At 44.4% G+C, this 27,785-nt stretch overlaps 1 protein-coding gene across 5 annotated transcripts in view; it reads left to right on the forward strand.

Annotated features, from left to right (window-relative positions):
- The window catches only part of SYTL4 (synaptotagmin like 4), a 585,230-nt gene that overhangs the window by 495,948 nt on the left and 61,497 nt on the right, over positions 1-27,785 (forward strand). For all 5 annotated transcript variants that reach the window (XM_069212747.1, XM_069212740.1, XM_069212773.1 and 2 more), the window contains 2 exons: positions 5,580-5,663; positions 26,293-26,471. In XM_069212747.1, coding sequence (XP_069068848.1) covers positions 5,580-5,663; positions 26,293-26,471 — 263 coding nt within the window. The remainder of the gene's footprint in view (positions 1-5,579; positions 5,664-26,292; positions 26,472-27,785) is intronic.

A 27,785-nucleotide genomic window follows, 5' to 3' on the forward strand; every position in this document is an offset into this window, starting at 1 on the left:
TCGAGGGACCGCCATGGAGCAACCTCGGAGCCGAGAAAGCGGCTCCGAGAGACAAAAACAAGATACCGGCACCGAAAAACATCGGCACCGAGAATCCATGCCGAAAGGAACAAAAATTCTGTCGGTGCCGAAACCGAAAAAAGATTCTCTCTCGGCGCCGAAAAATACCACACCTTCATCCTACTCAGAGGAACAAGGACTAAGTGGCCAAATGCACAGATTTGGACAAGAGCTCCAAAGTGTAGAATCGGACTACACACAAAAGAGACTGTGCATCCAGCAAGATACAGGGAAGATATCAACCCTTCCCCCAATCATGAGGAAAAGAAGGATCGGACTTCCAAAGGATGACGCACAACCACAAGCCAAAGTGGTTAAAAAAGTCACGCCTCCGCCCTCTCCACCACAGGCATCGCCGGCACAAACACCGCCACAAATGCACTCACCAGCGCAAACTACCATAAGTCATGACGATCAGGATCAAGACGCTTGGGACCTGTATGACACCCCAGTGCCGGACAATGATCCCGAGTCATACCCCACAAAGCCGTCACCGCCAGAGGACAGTACCTCATACTCGCAACTGGTGGCTAGGGCTGCAGACTTCCACAATGTCCAACTGCATTCTGATCCTATAGAGGATGATTTTTTATTTAACACCCTCTCGGCTACACATAGCCAATATCAATGTCTCCCAATGCTACCAGGGATGTTACGGCACGCAAAACAAATTTTTGAGGAGCCCGTAAAATCAAGAGCCATCACCCCAAGGGTGGATAAGAAATACAAACCACCACCCACAGACCCAGTGTTTATTACTTCGCAGTTACCACCCGACTCTGGTAGTAGGGGCAGCTCGCAAAAGAGCAAATTCACATACATCTGGCGACGCCCCACCTCCGGACAAAGAAAGCCGAAAATTTGACGCGGCAGGGAAAAGAGTGGCATCACAGGCAGCCAACCAGTGGCGCATCGCAAATTCACAAGCACTGCTGGCCAGATATGACCGCGCACACTGGGACGAGATGCAACTTCTCGTAGACCATCTTCCCCAGGAATACCAAAAAAGGGCGCAGCAAATAGTGGAAGAGGGACAAACGATCTCAAACAATCAAATCCGCTCTTCACTAGACGCAGCCGATACTGCAGCAAGAACAGTCAACACTGCTGTCACCATAAGGAGACACGCTTGGCTACGCACTTCAGGCTTCAAACCTGAAATCCAGCAGGCTGTCCTTAATATGCCCTTCAACGAGAAACAACTGTTTGGCTCTGAAGTGGATACAGCCATTGAAAAACTTAAAAAGGACACAGACACGGCCAAGGCCATGGGCGCACTCTACTCCCCGCAGAGCAGAGGCTCTTTCAGAAAAACTCCATTTAGAGGGGGGTTTCGTGGCCAACCCACAGACACCACCAGCCAACAATCAAGAACCACACCATATCAGTGTTCCTTCCAAAGGGGAGGTTTCAGGGGATATCGGGGGGTCAATTCCCAAGGAGTAGGGGAAGATTCCAGACTCCAAAAACACCTCCACCTAAACAGTGACTTTCAAGTCACGCAACCCCTTCACTCAACACCAGTGGGGGGAAGACTAAGCCAATTCTACCAATCTTGGCAACAGATTACAACAGACAATTGGGTATTAGCAATAATCCAACATGGCTATTGCATAGAATTCCACAACTTCCCACCAAACATCCCCCCCAAAACACGCAAAATGTCACAACAACATTTAGAACTTTTAGGACTAGAAGTTCAAGCACTACTGCAAAAGGATGCAATAGAATTAGTACCAGTACAACAAAAAAACACAGGAGTTTACTCCCTGTACTTTCTAATTCCAAAAAGAGACGAAACATTGAGACCAATATTAGATCTCAGGACACTAAATACCTACATCATATCGGACCATTTTCACATGGTCACACTACAAGACATCATTCCACTGCTCAAACAGCAAGATTACATGACCACATTAGACCTAAAGGATGCGTACTTTCATATACCAATACACCCTTCTCACAGAAAGTACCTACGGTTCGTATTCAAAGGAATACATTACCAATTCAAGGTGTTGCCATTCGGAATAACAACTGCACCAAGAGTGTTCACAAAATGTCTAGCAGTAGTAGCAGCACACATCAGGAGACAACAGATACATGTGTTCCCTTACCTAGACGACTGGCTAATCAAAACCAACACAGTAAAAAAATGCGCAAACGACACCACTTTTGTCATACAAACCCTTCACAAACTGGGGTTTTCCATCAACTACACAAAATCACACCTAGAACCGTGTCAAACACAACAATATCTAGGAGCAACCATCAACACATCAAAAGGAATTGCCACTCCAAGTCCACAAAGAGTGCAGGCATTACACAAGCTAATAAGTGCTATGTTTCCAAACCAAAAGATACAAGCAAGATTTGCGCTAAAACTTCTAGGCATGATGTCATCATGCATAGCCATTGTCCCAAACGCAAGACTACACATGCGACCCTTACAACAGTGTCTAGCATCACAATGGTCACAGGCACAGGGTCAACTTCAAAATCTGGTGTTGGTAGACCGCCAAACATACCTCTCGCTTCTATGGTGGAACAGCAAAAATTTAAACAAAGGGCGGACATTTCAGGACCCAGTGCCTCAATACGTTATAACAACAGATGCTTCCATGACAGGGTGGGGAGCACACCTCAATCACCACAGCATTCAAGGACAATGGGATATACACGAAACAAAATTTCATATCAATTACCTAGAACTGTTAGCAGTATTTCTAGCGTTAAAAGCCTTCCAACCCATAATAACACACAAATACATTCTTGTCAAAACAGACAACATGACAACAATGTATTATTTAAACAAACAAGGAGGAACACACTCAACACAATTGTGCCTCCTAACACAAAAAATTTGGCAGTGGGCGATTCACAACAACATTCGCCTAATAGCACAATTTATTCCAGGAATACAAAACCAACTAGCAGACAACCTTTCGCGAGACCACCAACAAGTCCACGAATGGGAAATTCACCCCCAAGTTCTGAACAAGTACTTTCAAATTTGGGGAACACCCCAGATAGATTTGTTCGCAACAAGAGAAAACTCAAAATGCCAAAACTTCGCATCCAGGTACCCACACCGCGAATCACAAGGCAATGCTCTATGGATAAATTGGTCAGGGATATTTGCGTACGCTTTTCCCCCTCTCCCTCTCCTTCCATATCTAGTAAACAAGTTGAGTCAAAACCAACTCAAACTCATACTGATAGCACCCACATGGGCAAGACAACCTTGGTATACAACTCTACTAGACCTTTCACTAGTACCGCATGTCAAACTACCCAACAGGCCAGATCTGTTAACACAACACAAACAACAGATCAGGCATCCAAACCCAGCATCATTGAATCTGGCAATTTGGCTCCTGAAATCCTAGAATTCGGGCACTTGGACCTCACACAAGAATGCATGGAGGTCATAAAACAAGCTAGAAAACCTTCCAGTAGACACTGCTATGCATCTAAGTGGAAAAGATTTGTTTACTACTGCCATGCCAATCAAATACAACCAGTACATGCCTCTACTAAAGACATAGTAGGATACTTACTACATTTGCAAAAAGCAAATCTCGCCTTTTCATCTATAAAAATACACCTCGCAGCAATATCTGCTTACCTACAAACTACTCATTCATCGTCTCTATTTAGAATACCAGTTATTAAAGCATTCATGGAAGGGCTAAAAAGAATTATACCACCAAGAACACCACCAGTTCCTTCATGGAATCTTAACATCGTCTTAACGAGACTCATGGGTCCCCCTTTCGAACCCATGCATTCCTGTGAAATGCAATATCTAACCTGGAAGGTCGCATTTCTCATTGCAATCACATCCCTCAGAAGAGTAAGTGAAATACAGGCATTTACCATACAAGAACCATTTATTCAAATACACAACAATAAAATAGTTCTAAGAACAAATCCAAAATTTCTGCCAAAAGTAATCTCACCATTCCATTTAAATCAAACAGTAGAATTGCCAGTGTTCTTCCCACAACCAAATTCTGTGGCTGAAAGGGCACTACATACATTAGACATCAAAAGAGCACTAATGTATTACATTGACAGAACAAAGCTAATCAGGAAAACAAAACAACTGTTCATAGCTTTTCAAAAACCACACATAGGAAATCCAATCTCTAAACAAGGCATTGCTAGATGGATAGTCAGATGTATTCAAACATGCTATCTTAAAGCCAAAAGAGAATTGCCTATTACACCAAAGGCACACTCAACCAGAAAGAAAGGTGCTACAATGGCCTTTCTAGGAAACATTCCTATGAGCGAAATATGTAAGGCTGCAACCTGGTCTACGCCTCATACGTTTACTAAACACTACTGTGTAGACGTACTAAATGCACAACAAGCTACAGTGGGCCAAGCTGTACTAAGAACATTATTCCAAACTACTTCAACTCCTACAGGCTAAACCACTGCTTTTAGGGGAGGTAACTGCTTTACAGTCTGTGCCAAACATGTGTATCTGCAGCAACATATGCCATCGAACTGAAAATGTCACTTACCCAGTGTACATCTGTTCGTGGCATTAGTCGCTGCAGATTCACATGTACCCTCCCACCTCCCCGGGAAGCCTGTAGCCGTTTAGAAGTAGATCATAAATCTTAAACTTCTGTACATTTGTAAATAATTATTATAAACTCTTAACGTACATACATATTCACTCCATTGCATGGGCACTATTTATAGCAAACAACTCCATCCTCACCCTCTGCGGGGAAAACAATCTAAGATGGAGTCGACGCCCATGCGCAATGGAGCCGAAGAGGGAGGAGTCCTTCGGTCCCGTGACCAAAAAAGACTTCTTCGAAGAAAAACAACTTGTAATACTCCGAGCCCAACACCAGGCAGCGGACTGTGCCAAACATGTGAATCTGCAGCGACTAATGCCACGAACAGATGTACACTGGGTAAGTGACATTTTCAATATGGTGCATTCCTGCCTTCTCCCTTTCGTGCAGCAAGGTGAAAGTTTGATAAATCTGGGCCTGAATGTGGGCTTTCAGTGACTTATATGACATTATATTATGATGTGTTAATTCAAAAAGAGATTTAAAAATCTATATCAATTTTCCTGTGCATATGATAAGCAGTGATAACCCCAAAAACAAACATGGGGAGCAGTCCCAAAACTGTACCAAAAGCGTATACTTCAGATTCAGAATAAGATTACTGAGGTCTGACTTTTATTATCTATTCGGTTCGTACCATGTAAATCATGTATGCGCCTAACGTTGCATGTATTTTTTTCCCTGCCATGTAATATTATCTGTTAGTGGGCCTACACTGTTAAGATCTCCTAGGAAGATCCTTTCCCCGCAATATAAGTGAATTCTTGCATTTGAATTGCTATAACATGGTGGTGCTTTGTCCTTGAAATATTATTCTGCTGGCTGGGCTTCGAGCCAGTGGGTTAAAGAACATGTCATGAATCTTTTTGAGTATTTCGTGACTTCTCCTACTTAGATGGTTTGTGTCTTTCTGTCAAGGATGAAGAGGAAGATATTGACAGCCTGGTGCAGATCCATCGCCAGACCGCCAAGAGAACCAGCTTACGCAGCGGCACATCCTCGGTGAGTCCGTATAAGATCCTGTGTACGCAGACCAGGGGCAAGGACGTCTTCATTTGATATTTCCACAACGCTTTAAGCTGAGTGCCTGTGATTGATCTATAATGGCGGGTTCTCCTGCATAATGTAGAAATGTATCAGTTGTACTAATCCCATTCTTACTCTTTGCAAGTATTCCGATCTCCACCACTTATGGCACCCATACAAATATCCCATCCTCTTTTTGCCATAAATCAGCAATACAAATCCTAAGCAGAGTTTGTGTATATATTTGCACATTTTCATTTTATTTTGAGGAAAACATTCCTGGGGTTGTTTTTTCTGTAGATGTCACTTACAAAAACATTCTAATATGTAAAAAAATGGGGGCACTTGGGAAAAAAATCTCCGCTGGTACATCCTCCCTTACTCTCAGGTAGTGACTATTTGTACACAGTTGTATATTTAAACTCACTTGAACCTGCTTAGTGAAAATAGTGGGCAATGAACCCCAAAACGTATGTTTCTTCTAATTTGACAAACCATGGAAAGATCTACAAGGCTGGTTTTATTTAAAGATTTACATGCTTCCAAAATGAGTTATAGATTCAATATTTGATCAATTTAAACTTGCAGGCCACCCACGAGTCCAGTTTGGCTCAAGTCATGAAAAAGCTTCTGGTTCATCAGCTTCAGCAACCTGTGAATACTAAATGTTGTCACTACATATCTCAGTCTGGCCTTAGACTAAAAGAGCACACCTTTATGATTTGGGGATGTGTAAATGTGTCCAGCAGTCTTTCATATTGTGAACCACCAGACCCGCCAAGGTGGCGCATGTAAGCCCTCAGACATGAAGCATTTCTCTCATTTTAAGCCATATTTCTCAAGTAACATTAGTCTCTCGTCTGTCAGCCACAGCCTTTCCTGTACAATGTTTTTATAGGAGTCTCCATTCTCACCTTTAATGTTTAATGTGTGTATAACCCCCCTGTCTGCCCTGCTTAGGGACCTATAGAAAGTGCATTGCTATGAGGGTGGCAGGGAAGTACATATAGGTTTTACTACAGACCATGCATCTGCCTTAGGATTACCAGAACTTCCAACAGAGGTTTGAAAATTGAAGCACCACAGTCAGTTACACTAAACATTGTCATTAGGTGTGGGTATCATCCATTCTAAATAGCTCCCCGTAATTTTTGGACAAATCAGTTTTCACCAACATAAAAAAAAAACTAGACTTCAGTTTTGGTAAAAAATGACACTTGATGATGAGGGGGAAAGTTAACTGGATACTGTTCCCATCTGTTCTCTAGAATAAAGCTTGTTTTATGTTTCCTATATTAATAAAATCAGTCCATGGTAGTGAGTACAACAGTGTGTCATGATTACTTTGTGTCTGTGTGTGCCCTGTGAGTCGTGATTATTTCATTTTTCTGTGTGTGTCCTGCATAGCAGGACTGGAAAGTAGAGATTTCCTTCAAACTATTATGGCTTTGTATTGGCTTCTGGTAAAGGAACTGATATGATTTGAAATGAGTCTTTGAATGTAAAAGTAGGACCACAACCTCGGGCCAGTTCCTCTGAATAATTGCATTTAATCTTCTACTCTGGCACAAACTTTACCTTCGTATTCTGTTGGATGTCTTGTCACTTCAATGACATCAGTTTAGATTGAACAGGTTTTTCTTTCCTTCTTGTGATACCACACAATGGTTTGCAATTATCTCTAATTCAGGCAGCATTTTAGTTTGCTAACCAATACAAATAGTCATCAATTGATTTCTCACATTTGATAACAATCCCTGCACAAAAGCAGCACTTTCAAATTCCTGAACCATCTCTGTCAGATGAGCTATGTCCAAATACCTTTAAAAATCTTCTTGAGCGTGTCTAGATAACCTGTTCGCGATTCACCTTTATTCTGCTTGCAGTTTGAAGTCTCAGTCCAATCACTTTTCACTAGGCAGACATCTGCAACCCAATTCAACAAGACATGTTTTGCTGTGTTCAGGGCTCCATCATTCGAGGGGGGCCTGTCTCAGCCAACTTGACTTTTCAATTAGTCCGTCTCTCACCTTACTGGAGAGACAACAATTGATTTAGGTCAGCCCAGATGAGTCTGTACTCTTCAAACATACTTTGAAATTCTTTGAGGAACTAGGTAGGGTTTTCTCTAATGTTAGGCAGCTGCTTCTTTATGATCATTAAACCACAAGAGGTCCAGGGATATGAATAGTGACTCTGTCCTAAGAGCAATGTAATCTTCTAATGGAAGAAGGGTGTCTGGAACTAGTAAAGTGGGGTCTTTTTTTTGTATTGGCAACATAAAGAGAGACCTCTGTCGTCTCTTTGAATCATGTTCCTAGTCACTTGATCGGCAGTTAAACAGCTTAGGTTATAGAAGGGCTGCATTCCCTGGGATTCGTACATCCAGCTCGGACGGTATGCACTCTTTGTTTGGACTGCTCCAAAGGAATGGAGTCTACTTTGTGTCTACTTATCTGTTCACCCCCTTCTAGCATTTTACTGTCAGTTGCTTGCATTGCAGTGATAGTTTGTGTTACCTTCTCATGCTCCACCCTCTGGCAGTCCCTCTGACTTTGCCCTATTTCTAGGTGCATCCACGGGTGCAGCTCCAGCATGATCAGCCAGCATGGGGAAAACATCCAGTCTCCTCCCTAGAGATCTCACTCTCCTCCTTGTTCTCTTGTGGTTCAGCGATAGAGGGGATTATATGGTGAAGAGGCAGGTCAGTAGAAGCAAGTTGTACTGGGGGTACCTAGGCCAAACCCAATTCAGGGGCTCCTGTGAACAGGACAATTGCCCACCGCCATCATCCTGCACCTCGGGACCCAGGTTTCTTGACGCACCACCCCACCTCTGGGAACTTAGTGGTCCAAGCCTCTTCCTCCCATGGCGTGTTCCATTCCGCTCCACCGCAAAGGGAATCCAAAAGGTTGGATTTGCTTGGAAAGATGTTTTCTTCTTCCAGCCTTGCATTACAGTCCTTGAATACCGCATGCCTTTTGGTCCATTATTCCCACATGCTGTGGGTTATGTTTGTGCAAGTGCTGCCAGAGGTCCTGAAGGAGGCCTGGGCTGTGCTAAGTCAGGCTGTTGTGGATGGGAAAGATGCAGCAAAGTTCACACTCCATTGTGGACTGGCCATGACCGTCTCACTAGGCAGAGCAGTTTCTTCAACAGTTGCCATGAGGCAGCCTGGCTGAGGATCAGCCTTAGTTTTAAGGGGCATGACTGTGAATGAACCCTCATCGGGGACATCAGCAGTGCTTGGTCCACAGGAGGCACTGTCATAAGAGCGAGGCACACAGTAGGCAAATGTTCGAAGAGGCACCACATGTAGCAAAAGACTGGCCGCACGCACCAGAGGACTGGTCAGAAAGACAATGACCAATCACGCTCCAACTCTTCCAGCAATGGAGCATTAGAGATCTGAACCATGCGTTCACGGCACAGCTGGGCTGGTGGTAGTGGCTCCATTATTCTGCTTAGCTGGAAAGGCACAGCCACTACGAATCAGAAACAATAGCAGCAGTATTCCACCTATTAGTGCCAAAATTACAGGAAAGCTGCCAAACACACTCGAAAAGAGTAAATGGATGGCCAATGGAATGACTCTGAAGACAGTCTGGAAGATGGACACAAATCCAGACCCAACAGCCTTTAAGAAATAGTCAGTCCCTGCAGTGCTCGAGGCGTTGAAAATTCTGGATACCAGCTCTCTAAATTGTTTGGGGAAGTTGGTATTTAATAGCGATTGTATCTCTGCAGATGATTTTGCTATCTGGAGATCATACGTTTCTAGCTGACTTGTTTTTGTTTTTTGAAACAGTAGCGCCTTTAGTCAGCTCAGCTTGTCATAATTTACATTTGCAGTATCACTGTGAGGCCACATTTATGATACTTCCGTCTCTTGTGTGGGGGGGAATAAAAAATGTCTGCAACACGTTACGACCTTAGAGACCGAAATTGCATAGGTAGTTCATGGTTGCATACCGCAACAGCTTTGATCGCTCAGCACCACATAACGTCCATTTGAAAGTACATGAAATGCGGTTGAGTCAAAAGGACGGGAGTACCCTTCAGAAAACAGGGCAAGTTTGCAACCCCGCATTGCAAAGGCCGTGAAGGGGCACCTGCTTGCAGATCATTGAATGACTAACAGTAGTCTCACATTTGCTGCTGCTGAGAAAGACCTGTTACGCCATTTGAACATTTGTATTCAAAGGACAAATCCCAATCTTCCCACTAGCCGCTTTTATCTGCCCACCACAAGATGTTTCAGGCATTTTGAAAAGCGCAAAGTGGAAATGGGCAGATTTATAATGCTATGTAGGAGCCATACTGTTGACGGACTCTCTGCAACTGTAAAAGGCAACTTCTCTAACTTTTCTATGTGACGCATGGTGAAACTCGCTTCCCTTTCAGCCATTGCCTGTTGTTCCTTGCATAAACTAAAAGCAGCAAACAAGTTGCTACCGTTAATGTACTTCCATGGAACTCAGCCATTTTTCAGAGTCTGTAATGTCCAACCTAACTTCATGATGGAACGCAGCTGACTTTGTCCACGATATAAAAGGGACATGTCTGTCTGAATTATGTCAATCGCAAACGACACTGTTTGTTAGGGAATAAATCCTGTTGGACAGAATGTTCATGCTGTAGTCTACAACAGCTAAAGCCTTTTCTAAATTTTCTTTGTCTGTCTGCCTTAAACGTGCAGCAGCTTCTGAGACAGCTTTCAGATCTCATTATATTTGGCATAGTGTGGCTTTCTAGGACCTAACAAGAAGTCCTGCAAATCTATATTTTCAGAAAGAGTGTTAAGATGTTGCTTAATTGCTGCTAATGTGTTAGTCTGTACCCCGTGTTGGCACAGTTTGCCCACACTGTGTGTTGTAACCATACCCGTGTTCTGACCCGAGAAAAAGAAAGGGTCTGGCCAGCTAAGCTTGAAACCCCCTGAGGAATTCCCAAAACGTGCCTGACACCCATTTGTGTCCGTTGGCTATAATAACCACCCGCCAGGACTGGAAAGTGAAGAGTTATAGGTATCAGCCTGAACCTTTGCATGTAGTTCTTCCTCAGTGACATTCAGGAAGGATTGCCAATTATTCAACTTTGCCGGTGTGAGGATACTGGGTGTATTCATTTCTTTCATTTTTGCTAACCCCAGACAGGATGTCTGCTGAATGGTGTCAATTAAAAAGGATCATTTGCACAGTAATAAGACACGCTCTAAACAAAGCTTCTCCACCCTGTATTTGCCAATCTTGTCTTCCCCATACACTGTTTACATCAATAGTGTTCTTCCAGTATTCATAACCTTCAACGACAAGACAGGAAACAGAGGAATCTGAGTAAATTAACTTTGTATCAGTTAGCAAAATTTTCCTAATTTTTGAAAGATGTATTTTGAAATAATATGACTCACTTTTTGTGTTATGCCCAGAAAAATAAGTGAATTTATCCAAATAATGTTCTGGGCACCCCACAGGTGGAGCTGAACAGTGTTCCCACTGTATATAGTTCAATAGTGATATATGTCTAGTTGCACGGTGCAGGTAGGAATGTCCCCAGTTGTTATAGCAGAACATTTCCCCATAATTCTTTGTATTGGTGTATACTTCATCACGTTCGAATACTGAATAGTCCTTCATTTCAGTTAACATAGAATCAACTGTCTGGACATCCCAATCATCAGATACAACACTATATGTAATTACATCAGTCATAGAGATTTTGAAGACATACAGAATCTGAACAACCTCAGTAGGCCGTATATATCAAATGGAACTTTGTCCCACACAATACGATCAGGAATAGGTACAGCTGAAATGTTCACAAGGATCAAGTCTCTTCGGACCTTACGTAAGGAATGGTATGGAGTTAAGACTATGGTGTTACGCTAAAATCCAAGACATAACCATTGCTGAAAACAACTTCCTAAGAAACCTTGTGTCGCTCCCGCCAAGCACTCCACTGTTCCCTCTTTTTAAGGATCTTGGCATAAAACGCATCGGTCATAAAGCTCGCCTACGCCTTCTCCTGTACTGGCGGCGTCTCTGGGCTACCCCAGAGCTTGAAACTTTTAGTGAAGCCCTGCAGGTTATTTTAAAAGCTGATCACCTTCAGAGCATCCCCTGGCTACGATACATCAAGGGGTCACTTTACTCACTCTGGCTCAGTGAACTCTGGAATTCACCAACCACCTCCGTATTTCCCTCGAAAAGCGAACTAAAGAAACTATATTGGCAAACGGCAGATCATGAAGATCTAGGGGCCGCACTTCACACTACATTATCTTCTGACTTTGTTAACTTAAAAGAGAAATGCAAGTATGAGGCTTTTCGGGACATAATCACGGTCCCAAGGGAAAGGAAACTGTACTTTCAGTTCCGCATTGGAACGCTACCACTAAGACTTTTCACCAGCCGCTGGTCACACAAAGAATCAGCTGCTTGTCCAGCCTGTAAAGCCCCCGTTGAGAACCTCCCTCACGTCCTTTTTGCCTGCCCCGCATACACCGCCTCACGCAGGAAATGGCTGGCCCCGGCATGCAGACTGCTGGGAATCCGCAGCTCTGAAATAGCCCTGCGAATCCTTAGATCAGACACTAGGCAACTCTAGTGATCGCCGTTGCCAAGTTCCTCGGAGCTAGCTGCATCGCTAGAGGGAAATTTTGATCTGCTTAATGGTTCCAACAGGACTGTCCCTTCACACTGTGTGAGTGTATTTTATTTTTATTCCATTTTATTATTATATGTATTGTTACATTTATTACTTTGTGTATGTATTTGTATTTATTGCTGCTATGCACTTTTATGGCTCTTGTAGCCGAAATAAAGTTCCTTTGACTTGACTTGACTTGAATGGTATGGAGTTAAGACTTCATCCACAAGTTCAACAGAGGAGTGTTCAGGAAGGTAATGACCATTTATAAGCAAAATGAAAACAGTCACGAAACCAATCCATAGAAACAGTGCACAAAATGTCAAGCAGAACCAGAAATAGTTCCATGGGTAAATAGAATAGTTATGTTTAAGCCATAGATACAGCTTATGTGTCTTTGAACCAGTTTTAATGGCAGGAATAGATGAAGTGGAAGAAAAATCATCAATGTTGAAGTAACTAGACCAGTCTCTGCAAACGCAGGAGCAGGTGCATTACCGGTGGATGGATCCACTTCGCGTGGAGGCTCATAGTAGATGAGGTTGTCAGTCTGTGTTGTCTTGGTGTAGAAAACAGCCAAATCTTGGACAGGAGTTGTTGTTGAAGTGGTAACTGGAATCAGCAAAAGCTCATTTTACACCCTCCCCATGGTTAAGGAGGTTTTTGTAGCATCGTTGGACATGCTTGTGTAGTCGGAAGTAGTGTTTTTTCTTCTTTGAAGCGGTATGTCCAGTTTGGTAGTGAGAGGGGACTAAGAACTACCCAAGGGACCTCTGGGTCTACTGTGCAGGCTCGACCACATGGTAAAATTTGACAACGTCAATGGAAATTAATCTGTTGGCTTTGGAACCAGGTAGCGGTGGTAGAATGACAGTTCTGGTACCTTGTATTCCCAGGACTGGGACCGGTGCTCTGTAGGATGGACCAAATTCCTTCTTCACAGAGATCTTCTCACAAACCAGATCCCCGACTTTAGGAATCCAGCCAGTAGAAGTTGTTGGTAAATCCCCTATTCCTAATGTGGCAGCACTGATTGATGATTTATCATCACAAAATTGCTGAAGCTCCTGTAAGACAGTGAGACCTTCATTTATGTCCAAAGGTGTATCTGCTGCCACCATACCAGGGCCATCAAGATCTAGGGCATACATAGGTATCCCAAAGAGAACCTCATAGGGAGTGCATCCCCCAAGGACCTTCTTGGCAGATTATTCAGAGCTCTCTGGACCCCATATAGGTGATGAAGCCAACTGCGGCCTGATCCTTATACTCTAGCTGTTAAGGACTGCTATAGATCTCAATTTCTCCTCTCCACAACAGAATTTCCCTCCAGTTGGTATGGTGAGGAGTAATGGAGTTCAACACCCATCGTCCCCATGGTGTCCCTGAATGCCTTAGAGACAAAGGCAAGGCCCTGGTCCAAATGGAATGCTGCAACTGCATATGTGTCGAGACTGGGCCACTCACCTGAAAAGCAGGATGTCTGCAGGGGCGATGGTATGCCCGACCTCCTTGTCCGCATATCCTTCCTGGTGGACACAGACACCCCAGCAGGTGTCTCAAGAGGAAAAGGGGAGTGGAAGAGAAAGAGACAAAACACTGCCACTTCTTGCCGGTCAAGCTAGGCACCCTATATCTTCAAGGTGCAGGTTGTTGTTGACAGAGTGATAGCTGAGTTAGTGCACTCAACTTCCTTGAAACTGAATCTCTCTTTCTGATATGGGCACGGAGTGGTAGAAGAACACCGGGATGCACCAGCACTTTTCTTGGATAATAATACCTGTTAGCACAATTACTAACACTGCATTACCAAAAACCCAAACTGAGTACCATAACAATAAGTACTGCAACACTAAGGCTGGCTTCAGAGATTCACTGTTGCACACTACAATTAGAACTTTGGTCGCACTTATAATGCACAAGAAAGACAAAAGAGGGCATTAATTATATCACGTATAACTTTCCTGCGTGCATAGGGTTAAACTAAAAGGAACAAAAACAATCCAAGAAATACAAATGTCAACTCTGGGTTTAAACAGTTAGGGTGGCACAGTTTGGTTTGGTTTCACTGTGTGTGTGAAAAACCCTTTCAAAAACAAATTCCTCAAACCTGAAACACAGGCATGAATGACACAATTTGATTCCAAGAGTTATGCTATTAAAGAAAGAAAAGTCACGTTAATTCTCTTTTAAAATTTCACTGTCACTTTTTGTAGTAATTGAGCTCAAACAGATTTCCTGAACCACATTTAGGCAAGTAACTACAATAATAATGTAGAATGTTCAGAAATACATTTGTCTCTTCAAAATAAGCCCTCTGCCAAAATACGAGGTCTGAAATTCACCAGCTGTTCTAGGAAAGTGCGGCGCTCAAAGAACAAACCCCCTGGAGAATACTAGTCACTTAGCTGCAGTCTTTTCCGGAGTGCTGGAGGAATGCCTGGTGTCAGCTGGTACAGGAACAAAGAATAGAATTGCCTCAAAAGTCCTGAATATGAGGATGACAGCAGGAGCTGGACTGCCAAATCAGATGCTGATATCAGGAAGCAAAACAAAGCCAATCAGGGAGGCATGCTTCACTCTGCTATTTGGAGCCAATCAGGAAAGCAGTTGAGTTTCCACATGTGGATGAGTCACCACTCCCAATTAGAAGCACATGTCTACACCACACCCAATTAGAAGCACATGTCTACACCTGCTCACATTAGCAAACAAGCATTGATAAAACAAGGATTGATAAAAACAATTGTGTAACACAGCACATTATGTTTACTTAGCAACATGAAGGTTTAACCAAGAACAGAGATATGATTTAACCCTAATCCTTGGGGATGCTGACAGATAATGCAGGAGGCACCTTGGGGATTCTTGACAATATGTACTGATAAACATCAGCAAGTCTTTCATAACAGTTTGAGCGTCAGCCAACCGCTGAGGCCATACCCACAGGAATCTAGAACAAGAATATACAGCGACTAAGATGCATTTGTATGCACCATCAGGTTGAAGCGGATTGCAGTGGTCCACATACACACATTGTAGTGGCCTGTTCAACACTAAGAGGGATGCCTTTGGTGGGTGTTTTATCTTGAAGCCCTTAATCTGCTGGCAGATGTCACAACAAAGGACGTATTGTTTTGTCTGTTTGTATAGACCTGGCCACCAGAAGCGTTTCTGTAAAAGCATTATTGTGGCCAAGATACCAGCATGAGCAGATGTGTCACCCTCATATGCTGCTTTTATTAGATCTAATCTCTGGTCTTCATTGGGGATCACTCTGTCTCCACCCCCAGGAAGCGTTGCATAAGCAACATTCTGTGCACTGATGTGGTATAAGAGTATATTGTAGGATAAGCTTTTGGGAGCGGCTTGCCTTCAGCCGAAGCTTTCACAGCAGTCAGAATTTCATTATCCAATCTCGTCTGAGAAAGAGTCACTGTAGCCACAGAAGCTGTAGCTACTGAAGATTTTTCTGCTCCTTCAGCTAAAGTGTTGCCGATAGCGTGTGCTTCTACACGTTGGTGGCCCAATGTATGTACTACACGGACACAAGGTAGCTTTATCCTTAAGATCAGCCACCCTCCCCCAGAGAGTTCTGTGTTTTATGGTGTTCCCTTTGGAGTCTCTAAACCCGTTCAATCGCCAGTGATTATGGAAATCATTGCAGGACTGGACCCAGTAGTAACAATTGAAGACTATCAGAATGAGTAGTCCTGGCTCTGTGTTCTTGTGCTAGTATAAGGGCTTTGAGTTCAGCCAGCTGGGCTGTGCAGTCCCCTAGGGTCTGCGTGTACGTGTTGCAAGGGTAAAACACACCATCCTTCATCACTCCGCTCATGGCTGCGCAATCGGCTGAATATTGATGTTTGGTATCTGCAGCTAGTTGTGCTGATCCATCAGTGTAAATGACAGCATAGTATCTGTCAAGTGGCAAAATAACTAGAGGTGTGGGGTACTCTTGTTTGCATTGGAGAAATTCTTGTGTCTGAAGTTTTGGATCAAAGATGTAATCTACATCGGTGGCAGTCAGGGAAGTTGCCCACTGAATCCAACGTGAATGTAAAGCTTTAGCTTTCGTGAGCTAAGTTCTGGCAGAAGAAACCATTGGAAATATCCAAGGTTGTTTTGTATTTTTTACGCACTATTTTGTTAATTAGTGCAGTGCTATGTGAGTTTTGTATAGCGTATGTGTGTGTATCACTGTTTAAATATCTGTAATCTAAGACTATACTATAAGAATGGTCTAGTTTTGCAACGGGGAATATCCGATTATTCATTGCAGAGACACAGGGCTCAATTACCCCCTGGTACTTGAGCTGAGTAAGGATCTCCCTCACCGGAGCTTTAGCTTCATGTTTAACAAGATATTGTGGCTGAGACTAGGGTGTTGACCTGATAGGTATTACATGACAATGTGAGTCCTTGTCCCAGCCTACATGATTGTGGTATAATGCAGGTGCCTGCGCTAAAGCCCAGTTGACAGCGTAGTCTTGTTTTACTGCTTCTGAAACAAGATCAGAGAAACAAGGCAAACTGACCTCTTCCCCGTGTGGGAGCTTAGGGTTGTGCTCGGGTGGCCAGTCCTTCTTGGCCGGCAGGATTTCACAACTAAGTTCGTCCCAGAATATCACACTAATGCTGCGCTCTACGTCTCCCTCAATTTGGATATTTAAATCATAATCCCTGCCGGGTGGGAGGACGCACCCGTCTGGCGACATATTGTGACCTCTGTTACGCTGTCTAACAGTGTCACTGCCCAAGTCTTGTTCTTCAGCAATGTTCTCAAGTGTACTGGCATTTTTCATTAACAGTGCTACCACTTTTTACTTTTTAACTGTGGCTTTTGTTGTGAGGACTTAACTTATTTTTTGGCTGAAGGCTGTGTTGAGTCTTTCTCCTGTTTCACATATTCAGGATGTAGATCTGGATGGCCCCCTCTCTCGTTACGTCTATCCGGTGGGTCCTGAAAGGATAGAGAGGGACGTGAATCAATATATCTGTCAGGAGCTTTTTCATATTTTCTCTATTTCTGACAGTACATTTGCTGTCCGAGTTCTCTAGGTGTGGAGAATCTGCTGTCTGATTTCGTCTGTCTTTAAATTGCTTTTGTTTATCCCAGCGCTTTATAGAACCCTCCTGCACTTGTTCAGTACCTTCCTTAGGGGTGGTACTCTGTATTTTGAGTTTTTTTGGCTTGGCTTCCAAACTATCCCGCACTATACTGGTATAGGTGTCGGAAATAATTTTCGGTAGCTGTTTCTCCTGGTCCAAATGTGGAATCTCTCTGAGGCGCTGGTGTATAGCCAGTGCTACCGCTTCCTCTTTAATGTTAATGAGTATTGTTGAGGCGACTGCATCAAAGTTATGCATCAATTTCATACCCAGATCTAGGGCTGGTGCAGCCCCGTGCTCATTCTGTATTTCCTTTAACACTTCCGGTAAATTGGCAACTGTTGGGGTACCATGTGTGGTAGTATATAATTGCCATTAAGACTGTACCCCTTGTAGCGCAGTCATCCACTGAGGGAACCATCCCAAAGGGCAAGCACATTGTGAGAATTCTATGTTTTTCCTGTGGTCCCGGATGGGAAAATCCAGCTTCCAGCTGATTTGTTTTCTGAGCTATCCAGAACTGGATTTTCTCTTGTTCTGTGGGTACTTTCCCATGATAAATTGTACTGTTTGTGGATTAATCCCAGTAATAGCCAATTGGTATCCAGCAGCTGCTGGTGGTGCTGGACACTCTGGTGTAGTGTTTAGAGTTTGCACTACGAACTGAACAAGTCATCTATACAGTGTTATCATCTCAATGTAGAAATTGCGCAGATCAGCTGCCAGCATAATTTGTATACCTGGGTGTGGTGTGTATGTGGCAAACATAGGCCACGTTGGCCCTTCATTACTTAAGGGACCTAATCTCACGGGTTGTATTATATGTGGAAGGGCACCATTAAACCAGTTTTGATGTTCTTGATAAGTGATTGGTATTTCAAGATACTGGTCTGCTTGGTACCGTATTGGTACATTTGCAATTCTGTATATGTGGAATGTGAATGATCTAGAGTCTTCCTCAAGAATGGTGACCCAAAAGTAAAATGTTTCAGTTTGATAAGCTTCATTAGCTTCTATTATGAATGTGACATCCCTCCCTCATCTGATAAGCCATGCCCTACTAGATGTAATGTTAATGCATGTCTAACATTCTCAGGAATGTCTATGGCGTTAGCCATGTTATGAAATGGGTAAAGAGATACCAAGGGGAGTAAAGTCCTTTTGATAGTTTGAGCTTGAACAACTTACAGCCTAATTAAGTGCTCCCTGTTCAGCTGAGGAGGATCTCCCTCAAGACCACTGATGTCTCAGTATAATGGTACTTAGAGTATCTGTTGTATGTGAGACAGTGATAGTCAGGGTATCTGTAAATTAGTGCCTAAACACCATCGTTGGTGGCACCAGGTCATAGTTTGACTCTTGCTCTAGGCAAGACTTCTGGTTGAAGGAGGACAGTACTCATGTTTGTAGATGGTTATGCCTGTCCTACAAAAAATCGCCCCAACCCTCCCGGCTCACAAGCAGCACCTCACCAAAAACCCAAACAGTAATAGGTGATTTGTGACACCCTTTACGCATGGACTCAAGAATGTGACATCTCAGGGAGTGTCGTGGTTAAACGGAGATTACCCCTTTCTCACATTAACAACGTCCCAATCAAACTCAGACACTGAAGGAGATGCAGTAAGGTTTTCAAATGGTTTTATTAACAAAACTGCAATCTAAGACAAGACGCATGGGCTGCAATGATTAGGATAATAAACAGTGCAAGAAACAGAATTGTAAAGACGAGAGTCATTAATACAAAGTCTACACTATCTTGTAATAGCATGAAATGACATTAGATGTGAAATATGTCCTAATACCCTAATAAAGTGAACCTCATCTTTAACATAAAGAAAGCTAGGTGTGTTAAACCTAATCTGCCAATGCCATGTCCATGAGAAGAGCCCCCCAACCCTTGTTACCTTGGAATGAGGTCTCTAGAACAGACTCCGTGGGGACACGAAGACTGGGTCAGCATCAAGGTGACGTGCAGCATCGATATAAGCAATGGGATCTGGTTGGAATCCCTCTGACTATCTGTCTATGTGAGGTGCATTTATACAGATCTGCTCTGACCCCTGACTTCGGTCTGTTTCCAAACAATGGATAACAAGACGTTCGTGGGATGGCAATTTATGTAAACAATTCCCCCGAAGGAGTGGAAAGGGAAAGTGCCTAATGTGAATACCTACAATTTGTTTATCTTTGTCACTTGATAGTGATGCCTTAGCACAGTGGCACTGATAACATGGAACTAAAACATGGGCCTAACTAAAAACAATGCAGCCATCTTGGAAAGATAAATTAAATAATTATGCTAAGACAGCGCACACTAAGTAGTGTAAAAGTCACTAGGTGACTGGGGCACGGGTCTACAAGCAAAAGGACTAAGCTAACTCCTGCTTCCCATTAAAACAAGATAGGATTCACCACAAGGGGCTGTCCAAGCTTCCTTGATGGACATGCCCTTTGATGGCCCCTGTCTCTTTGGAGACAAGACAGACTCTGTGCTCGATCAGTTCAAGGATTCTCAGGCTATGGCCAGGTCGAGGGGTTGCCATGAGGACCAAACTCCCCCGCCATCCCCTCGTCCCCACCCAACCGCCTGTTTTGTCTTTCGCCTTTTCGTGGCTACAGAAGAGGTCTCCAACCACATCCATTCCCAGTCAGCCACTGTGTGGTGCATGCTGCCCGGCCCCTGCGTGGCCAAGGTTGTAGGATACACCGAACTTGTGGGTCAGGTGGTCAGTGCCCTGATTGGTCCCCTCCCCCTGCAGCAGCCTCTGAACTTTACTAGTCTGGCTCAACCCCACCACAGGCCAGTTGGCAGCAGGATTCACCATCACCTGCTCTACTGGCAATCCATTACATCAGACAGGTGGGTATTGCAGATAGTCCGAAGGTGCTACTCCCTCCCCTTCAGTACTACCCCTCCATTCATGCCACCATCCTACGATCAGATGATTGAGGATCATTTGTCATTCTGTGTGAGGAAGTCACAGCTCTCTTGGTCAAGGGAGCCATAGAGAGGGTTCCTATGCCAGAAGTAACTTGTGGTTGCTATTCCTGCTATTTTCTGGTTCCCAAAAAGGACAAGGGTCTTCCCACTGTCCTAGACCTTCAGTCCCTCAGTCTCTTCCTCAAGAACAAGAAGCTCAAGACACCCACACTGGCTCAGGTTCTATCTGCCATGGACCAGTAGACTGGATGCTAGCATTGCAGGACACTTATTTTCAAATGCCCGTTCTGTCCACTCGAAGACCTTACCCGCAGTTAACAGTAGACCAGGAGCACTTTCAACTCACTGTGCTCCTCTTTGGCCTTACCAGCACCCCTTGAGTGTTTACCAAGGTGATGGCTTTGGTTGTAGCTCATCTTCGGAGAGCAGTCATTTGTATTCCCCCCATTCATGACGACTGGCTGTTGAAGATGGACTTGCCCCAGACTATCTTCTCCTACCTCCAGACTATGGCGGACCTCCTGCATTCGCTGGGGTTCGCTATAAACATGCTGAAGTCACACCTGACTCCCTCTCAGAAGCTCCCTTTCATCGGAGCTGTTCTGGACACAGTGCAGTGTTGGGCCTATTGTCCTGATTGCAGAGTCTAGGATTTTCAGGCTATCATACTGATGTTTCAGTCTGTTTCCTGGATTTCGGTGAGAATGACTCTGAGACTGCTGGGCCTCATGGCCTCCTGCATTCTCCTGGTGACACATGCCAGATGGCATATGCGGGCTCTGCAGTGGGACCTGAAGTTCAAGAGGGTGCAGCATCGGGGGAATATCTCTGACAAGGTCCATATCTCGAAGGGAACTGCAAAAGATCTTCAGTGGTGGTTAATGAGCAACGATTTGATCAGAGGCAGAGCCTTCTCCCTTCCCCAAACGGATCTGACAGTAGTGACAGATGCGTCACTCATGCTATCATCTGGGAGAAGTGTAGATCAGAGGCATCTGGTCTCCAGCGGACAGGGGTCACCACATCAGTCTGTTGGAGCTCTGTGCTATTCAGCTGGCACTGAAATCCCTTCTTCAATCTATCAAGGGAAAGATGTTACAAGTGTTAACGGACAACACCACCACCATGTGGTACTGCAACAAGCAGCATGGGGTGGGGCCATGAACCCTTTGTCTAGAGGCTTTGGGTCTCTGGACGAGGATCGAACAACAGGGCATATCCCTGGTAATTCATCATCTGGTGGGCTCTCTGAATGCCAGAGCAGACAAATTCAGTTGAAAATGCCTAGCAGATCACAAATAGCATCTCTATCTGGAGATGGCTCAAGGTCCTTGGTTAGATCTGCTTGCCACTGCCAAAAATGTGCAATGTCAGCATTGGCGTTTCCAAGGTGGCAATTGCTCTGAGATGCTTTTTGTCTCAAGTGGAGTTCGGGCCTCCTGTACACCTTCCCACCCATTCCACTTCTGCCCTGAGTTCTCAGAAAGATCAAGAGTGACTGGGCTTACATTATCCTTGTGGCTCTGGACTGGGCACGGAGAGTCTGGTATTAATGAGCTGCTGAGCATGTCCATTGATCCTTCAATCAGACTGCCCCTTTGAGGGGATCTTCTATCACAGCAGCAGGGAAGGATTCTGCACCCAAACCTGTCCAGTCTCTGCCTTCTTGCACATTCTTTAACATAATCTTGGCAGCCAGGCATCACTCCACCAACACATTATATGTCTGTTGTTGGCAGAACCTTGTGGCATGGAGCACAAACAAGTTTGTTGACCCTCCTTCTGACCCTCTCTTTGAAGGTCTGTTTTCATCCTTTACCTTGCCCAGCAGGGCTCTGCTATGGGCACTCTTAAGGGATATCTGTCATCAACCTTCCTCGTTTAAGTCCCCTGTTGTACATAGGTTCCTCAAAGGTCTTACACATCTGTTTCTTCCATCCCCATTGATTATGCCTCAATGGAGTTTGAATTTAGTTTTGACCTTCCTGATGTCGCTCCTTTCGAGTGGCTCCACAATTGTCCTCCTAGGCTTCTCACTTAGACATAAGAAAGGCTGTTTTCAATTACATCTGCCCGCAGTGTGAGTGAGCTGCAGGCATTGTCACCTAAACCTCCCTCTATTTCAGTCTATCCTGTCAGTGGTGTTTCGCACTAGAGCCTCTTTTCTGGCAAAAGTGGTTATGCCCTTTTATGTAGGCTAATCTATCACCGTGCCTACTTTTTATGCACCCCTGCATCCTTCTAAGGAACAGGAGAGACTCCACCACCTGGACCCAAAAAGAGCATTCGTTTTCTACCGTGATCATACAAAAGGGTTCTGGGTGTATGACCAACTCTTTGTAGGGTATGTGGGTGTGGATAAAGGTTGGGCCTTTTTTTTTTTTGCACCTGAGAGACTCCGCCACCTGGACCCAAAAAGCGCATTGGTGTTCTACCTTGATCATACAAAAGGGTTCTGGGTGGATGACTGTTAGAAATGGGGTCTTTGGTTGGCAGTCAGGTTATCCCCTGGCCAAGCAAGGACCCTCACTCTAGTCAGGGTAAGTCACACGCAATCCAAATGGTCCTGTGCCCACCCTCTGGTAGCTTGGCACTGAGCAGTCAGGCTTAACCTAGAAGTCAATGTGTAAAGTATTTGTGCAAAAAAATATGCAATAACATAGTAGAACACCACAAAAATACACCACACAGTGTTTAGTAAAATATATAATATTTATCTGGTAAGATGCATGTCAAAACGATTAAGATGCAATAAGTATATGTCGAAATATCACTTTAAAAATTATATAAAGTATCTTTAGTCTCTTAAAAGCAATAAATGTCTCCTGCAAACACAAAGTACCTGGTTTGATTTCAAATTCTCTGCAAGGGACCGCAGAGGAGGAGGTGCTTGGAAAAAGGGGAGGTGTGCGTCGATTTATTCCAGCACACGCAGACGATGTGTCGTTGAGTTTTCACACAGGGCAGGCTTTGTGTCGATTTACGGCACATAGACTGGGATCCTCTTCGGGTTGCGGGATTTCTGTACGCCCCGGGGACGAAGCGTTGAAATCCTGCGCTTGCAGGATGAAGTCACAGGGGCTGCGTCGATCCTGTGGGCGTTGCATGGAAATTTCTACCGCACAGCAGGTGCTGCATCGATTCCTCTCAGTAAGTCGGGCTGAGTCATTCCGGCTCAGCTTTGCATCGATCCAGTGGGCCATGTGTTGAATTTTGGGTTGCTACGCTGGCGCTGTTTCGATCTTCTCCTTGTCAAGTCAGGCTGCGTCGTTCCGGTTTGGCGTGTGGTGACTTTCTCACCACGAGGCAGGCTGTGTCGTTTCTTGCAGGCTGTGTGTCGAATTTTGACACTCAGGGAGTTCTCTTGCAGGATTGCAGGAATGACGTTTTTTTAGTCCTGAGACTTCAGGGAACAGGAGGCAAGCTCTATCCAAGCCCTTGGAGAGCACTTCTCAGCACAGCCAGGGAGCAGCAAGGCAGCTGGGCAACAGCAAGGCAGCAGTCCTTCTCAGAAAAGCAGTCAGGTGAACTCTTTGGGCAGACAGGCAGTTCTTTTTGGCAGGTTACAGGTTCTGGTTCAGGTTCAGGTTCTCTCCTCCAGGAAGTGTCTGAGTTGGTAGGGGCAGAGGCCCTGTTTAAATACCCAAATGTGCCTTTGAAATGGGGGAAGACTTCAAAGAGTGGCTTAGAAGTGCACAAGGTCCCCTTTCAGTTCCATCCTGTCTGCCAGGGTTCCAGTAGGGGGTGTGGCACTCCTTTGTGTGAGGGCAGGCTACTGTCCTTTGACATGTAAGTGTCAGGCCCTCCACCCTCCCACCCCAGGAAGACCCATTCAATATGCAGATGTATGCAAGTGCGACTAAGCATCCTGTGTCTGGGGTTTGTCTGAGTGAATGTGCAAGGGAGCTGTCAACTAAATTTAGCCAGACGTGGATTGTAAGGCAAAGAAGGATTTAAGTGCAGAGAAATGCTCACTTTCTAAAAGTGGCATTTCTAAAATAGTAATATTAAATCCAACTTCACCAGTCAGCAGGATTTTGTATTACCATTCTGGCCACACTAAATATGACCTTGTTACTCCTTTCAGATCAGAAGCTACCACTCAAACACTATATGAGGGTAACCCTAGTGTTAGCCTATGAAAGGAGCAGGCCTCACAGCAGTGCAAAATGTATTTAGGAGGTTTACACTACCATGACCTGTAAACTACACAGGTACATGTCTACACAGCACCCTGCCCTATGCGTTACCTAGGGCCTACCTTAGGGGTGACTTATATGTAGAAAAACGGGAGTTTTAGGCTTGGCAAGTACTTTTAAATGCCAAGTCGAATTTGGCAATGAAACTTCACAGAGAGGCCTGGCAATGGCAGGTCTGAGACATGGTTAAGGGGCTACTTAAGTGGGTGGCACAATCAGTGCTGCAGGCCCACTAATAGCATTTAATCTACAGGCCCCGGGCACCTATAGTGCACTTAACTAGGGACTTATAAGTAAACTAAATAAGCCAATTGGGTACGATCCAATGTCACCATGTTTTAAGGGAGAGAGCATATGCACTTTAGCACTGGTTAACAGTGGTATAATGCGCAGAGTCCTAAAACCAGCAAAAACAATGTCAAAAGTTGAGGGAGGCAGGGATAAAGTTAGGGGTGACCACCCTAAGGCTGTCAGGTCTAACAGTGACCGACTCTTTGTAAGGTATGTGGGTGTGGAGAAAAGTCGGGCAGTGCAGAAGCAGACCATCTCTAGATGGGTCATATTCTGCATTAAGATCTGCTGCACACTCGCCAAAAAGCAGCCCCTGAGGGTTTGCGTGCTCATTCGACCTGAGCTAAAGCTTCCACCACTGCCTTGGCAAAAGGAATTCCAGTCTTTGATATCTGCCAGGCCGTAACACGGGCATCTCTGCACACATTTGCCAAACACTACAGCCTGTTCAGTCAGGTCCGTTGGGATGGGGCTTTGCCCATTGGGTCCTGCAGGACTTTGTTTGATTTTCGTTCGCAGACCCACCTCCAGGGGTGGTATTGCTTAGACATCTATTGTAAGGCAAGGAATCTGCAGCTAGAAGTCTCTATCAGATGGATAGGTTACTTTCCTTTGGTAACGCCTTATTTGGTAAAGAATATATCTAGCTGCAGATTCCTTACTACCCAACCCATCCTCCACGCTCTGCAAATTTAGTTCTAGGGGCAGAGAATCCGCATTCAGGGCCTTAGTTTTGAAGCACCAGTAGTCAGTATTCATGGCTCTGCGCTTCTGGTATGGAGGTAGTAAAAAAAAAAAAAACTGATATCAGTGCGCCTGGGTTGCGCCTATATAGGACCTGCAACGTCCTATCTGGCATGGACAACACCAATGACGGATGTGGAGCTGATTGACGCCACCTAGCTCCGTGCAGGAGTACTGCTCACAAGAATCTTCTGGATCCAGTCTGACTCCTGGAGAGAAATCTGAGGAAAAGAATCGGCAGCTAGATATAATCTCTACCAGATAAGGCATTTCTGAAGGTAAGTAACTTGTCCACCATTCTCAGGAAAGGAATTCTTCCCAGTCTCTTTAGTGAGTCCTACCCACTGTTTCAGAAATGTGCACATGACTTTAGTGCAGTGGTGGTACATTAGCGTGGGCAGGAGTTCTTTTTGTTCATTATGCTTGAAGTGTTATGCCCCTAAAACGTGAAAACAAGAGGTCTGATGGTCTTATGCCGCAGCTGATATGGTGGAGAGCTGTGGGGAAGGAAACGGAATGTAGGGTAGTCCTAGGTATTGTTTTCAAATGTTTTGTCAGTAACATAATAAATGTTTGATTTGATATTTGCAGCTGGACTGCTCCCCCCCCCCACCCCCCCCCCCCGTCCCCATCACTAAGTTATGTCTTCTTGTTCATTCTATTTTAGAGCACACTGGGAAGCATGATGAGTCTTTACAGCGAAGCTGGTGATTTTGGCAATGTCACTGTCACAGGGGAAATAATCTTCTCTCTACAGTACGATCAAAAAATTCAAGCATTGGTCATCAATATAAAGGAATGCCGAAATCTGGCGTACGGCGATGAACGAAAGCGACGCTCCAACCCGTGGGTGACTGGCAGCGACTCAAATTTATGTATCTGTCTAGATTTCTTGCAGACTAATGATCAGTACATTCAGCTGTATAAAATTGAGAAATTTCATCGGGGCTTATGGTAAAATTGGTCTGGCGGTGATGGGTGGAGATGACAGTAAACTGTACATAAAAAAATGGGGCTAATCGAATTAAGGCTTACTGCTCCTAATGCACCCTTCATCCAATTGCAGGCGTTTTTGACTACTGTTTTCTGGTTAATTTGAGTGATGTACAGAAACCATACTTTTCTGACTTGCACAGTGTAAAGCCCCTTATCCTCCTGTTAAAGAGTTGCCAGCTGTCCATCTTTCACTGGAGGTGGGCTCTGAAATAGACTGAACACCATTGCTATGGACGCCAGGATTTAGCTTTATTGCATGACTTTTGGGTTACAGAATGCTCAAACTACTCTGTCTAACCGTGCCTCTTAAATCCGTGCTTCTCAAAGTTTTTAGAACCATGACCCAATTCTTATAATGACAAACGTTTCTGACCCACTTAGCTTTAAAGAACATTTACATGATTTGATTACAGTAAAATACATATGATGCCTGCAATAACGACCCCTGCTGGCTACAGCACAGGGCAGTTGTGCTCACTGTCAAAGAGCTATGCTAGCCCAAAACCACGCATAGTCTGGTAGAACATATTCAGATTTTTGAGCCCCTGGGATTTTCTTCGGCTTGTGTTACAGACAGTAAAATTACCTTTGAAAATTAAATCCTTCTAGAGATGATGCATGGATATTCCTGAGCTTGACATTTTTGGAGCATCTGCTTTTCTGTACTTTTTGCAGCTCATTTGTCTCGACCCGAGTTTGAGGCTGCAGCCTGCAGTGCCTTGCTCTGGTCAGCTGCAAAAACCTCTCTTCAGGGCAAGGGGGGACCTAGGCTACCAGGGCAGTGTAAAGTTATTACTTGCAGACCAGTCATGTTAGAAGGTCAGTAAGACTGAGTGAGAGTCATTCACATTTAAAGCTTGTCCTGGATTTGTAACTCATTCTTTCCCTGTCCTTATGGTAAACGTAAAGCAGATAAACCACTTCTGACATATTTCCACCTCTGTATATCCCCCCTTCTTTGAAGAGTACAGCAACAGTGGTTATTCTGCTATAACATTATTTAAATAGGAAAATGCCTTGAAAACACACATCCCTGGGAACATGAGCATGCTCGTAGGCTGGTATCGTGTTGCATGTACTTTTTAAACAGAGTATGTGATCTTTAGGACTGGGAAGGAATGAGTTACAAATCAAACACAAGCTTTAAATGTGACTTATACCAAG

The sequence above is a fragment of the Pleurodeles waltl genome, chromosome 2_1 (genome assembly GCF_031143425.1).
Source record: "Pleurodeles waltl isolate 20211129_DDA chromosome 2_1, aPleWal1.hap1.20221129, whole genome shotgun sequence".
Lineage (NCBI taxonomy): Eukaryota > Metazoa > Chordata > Amphibia > Caudata > Salamandridae > Pleurodeles > Pleurodeles waltl.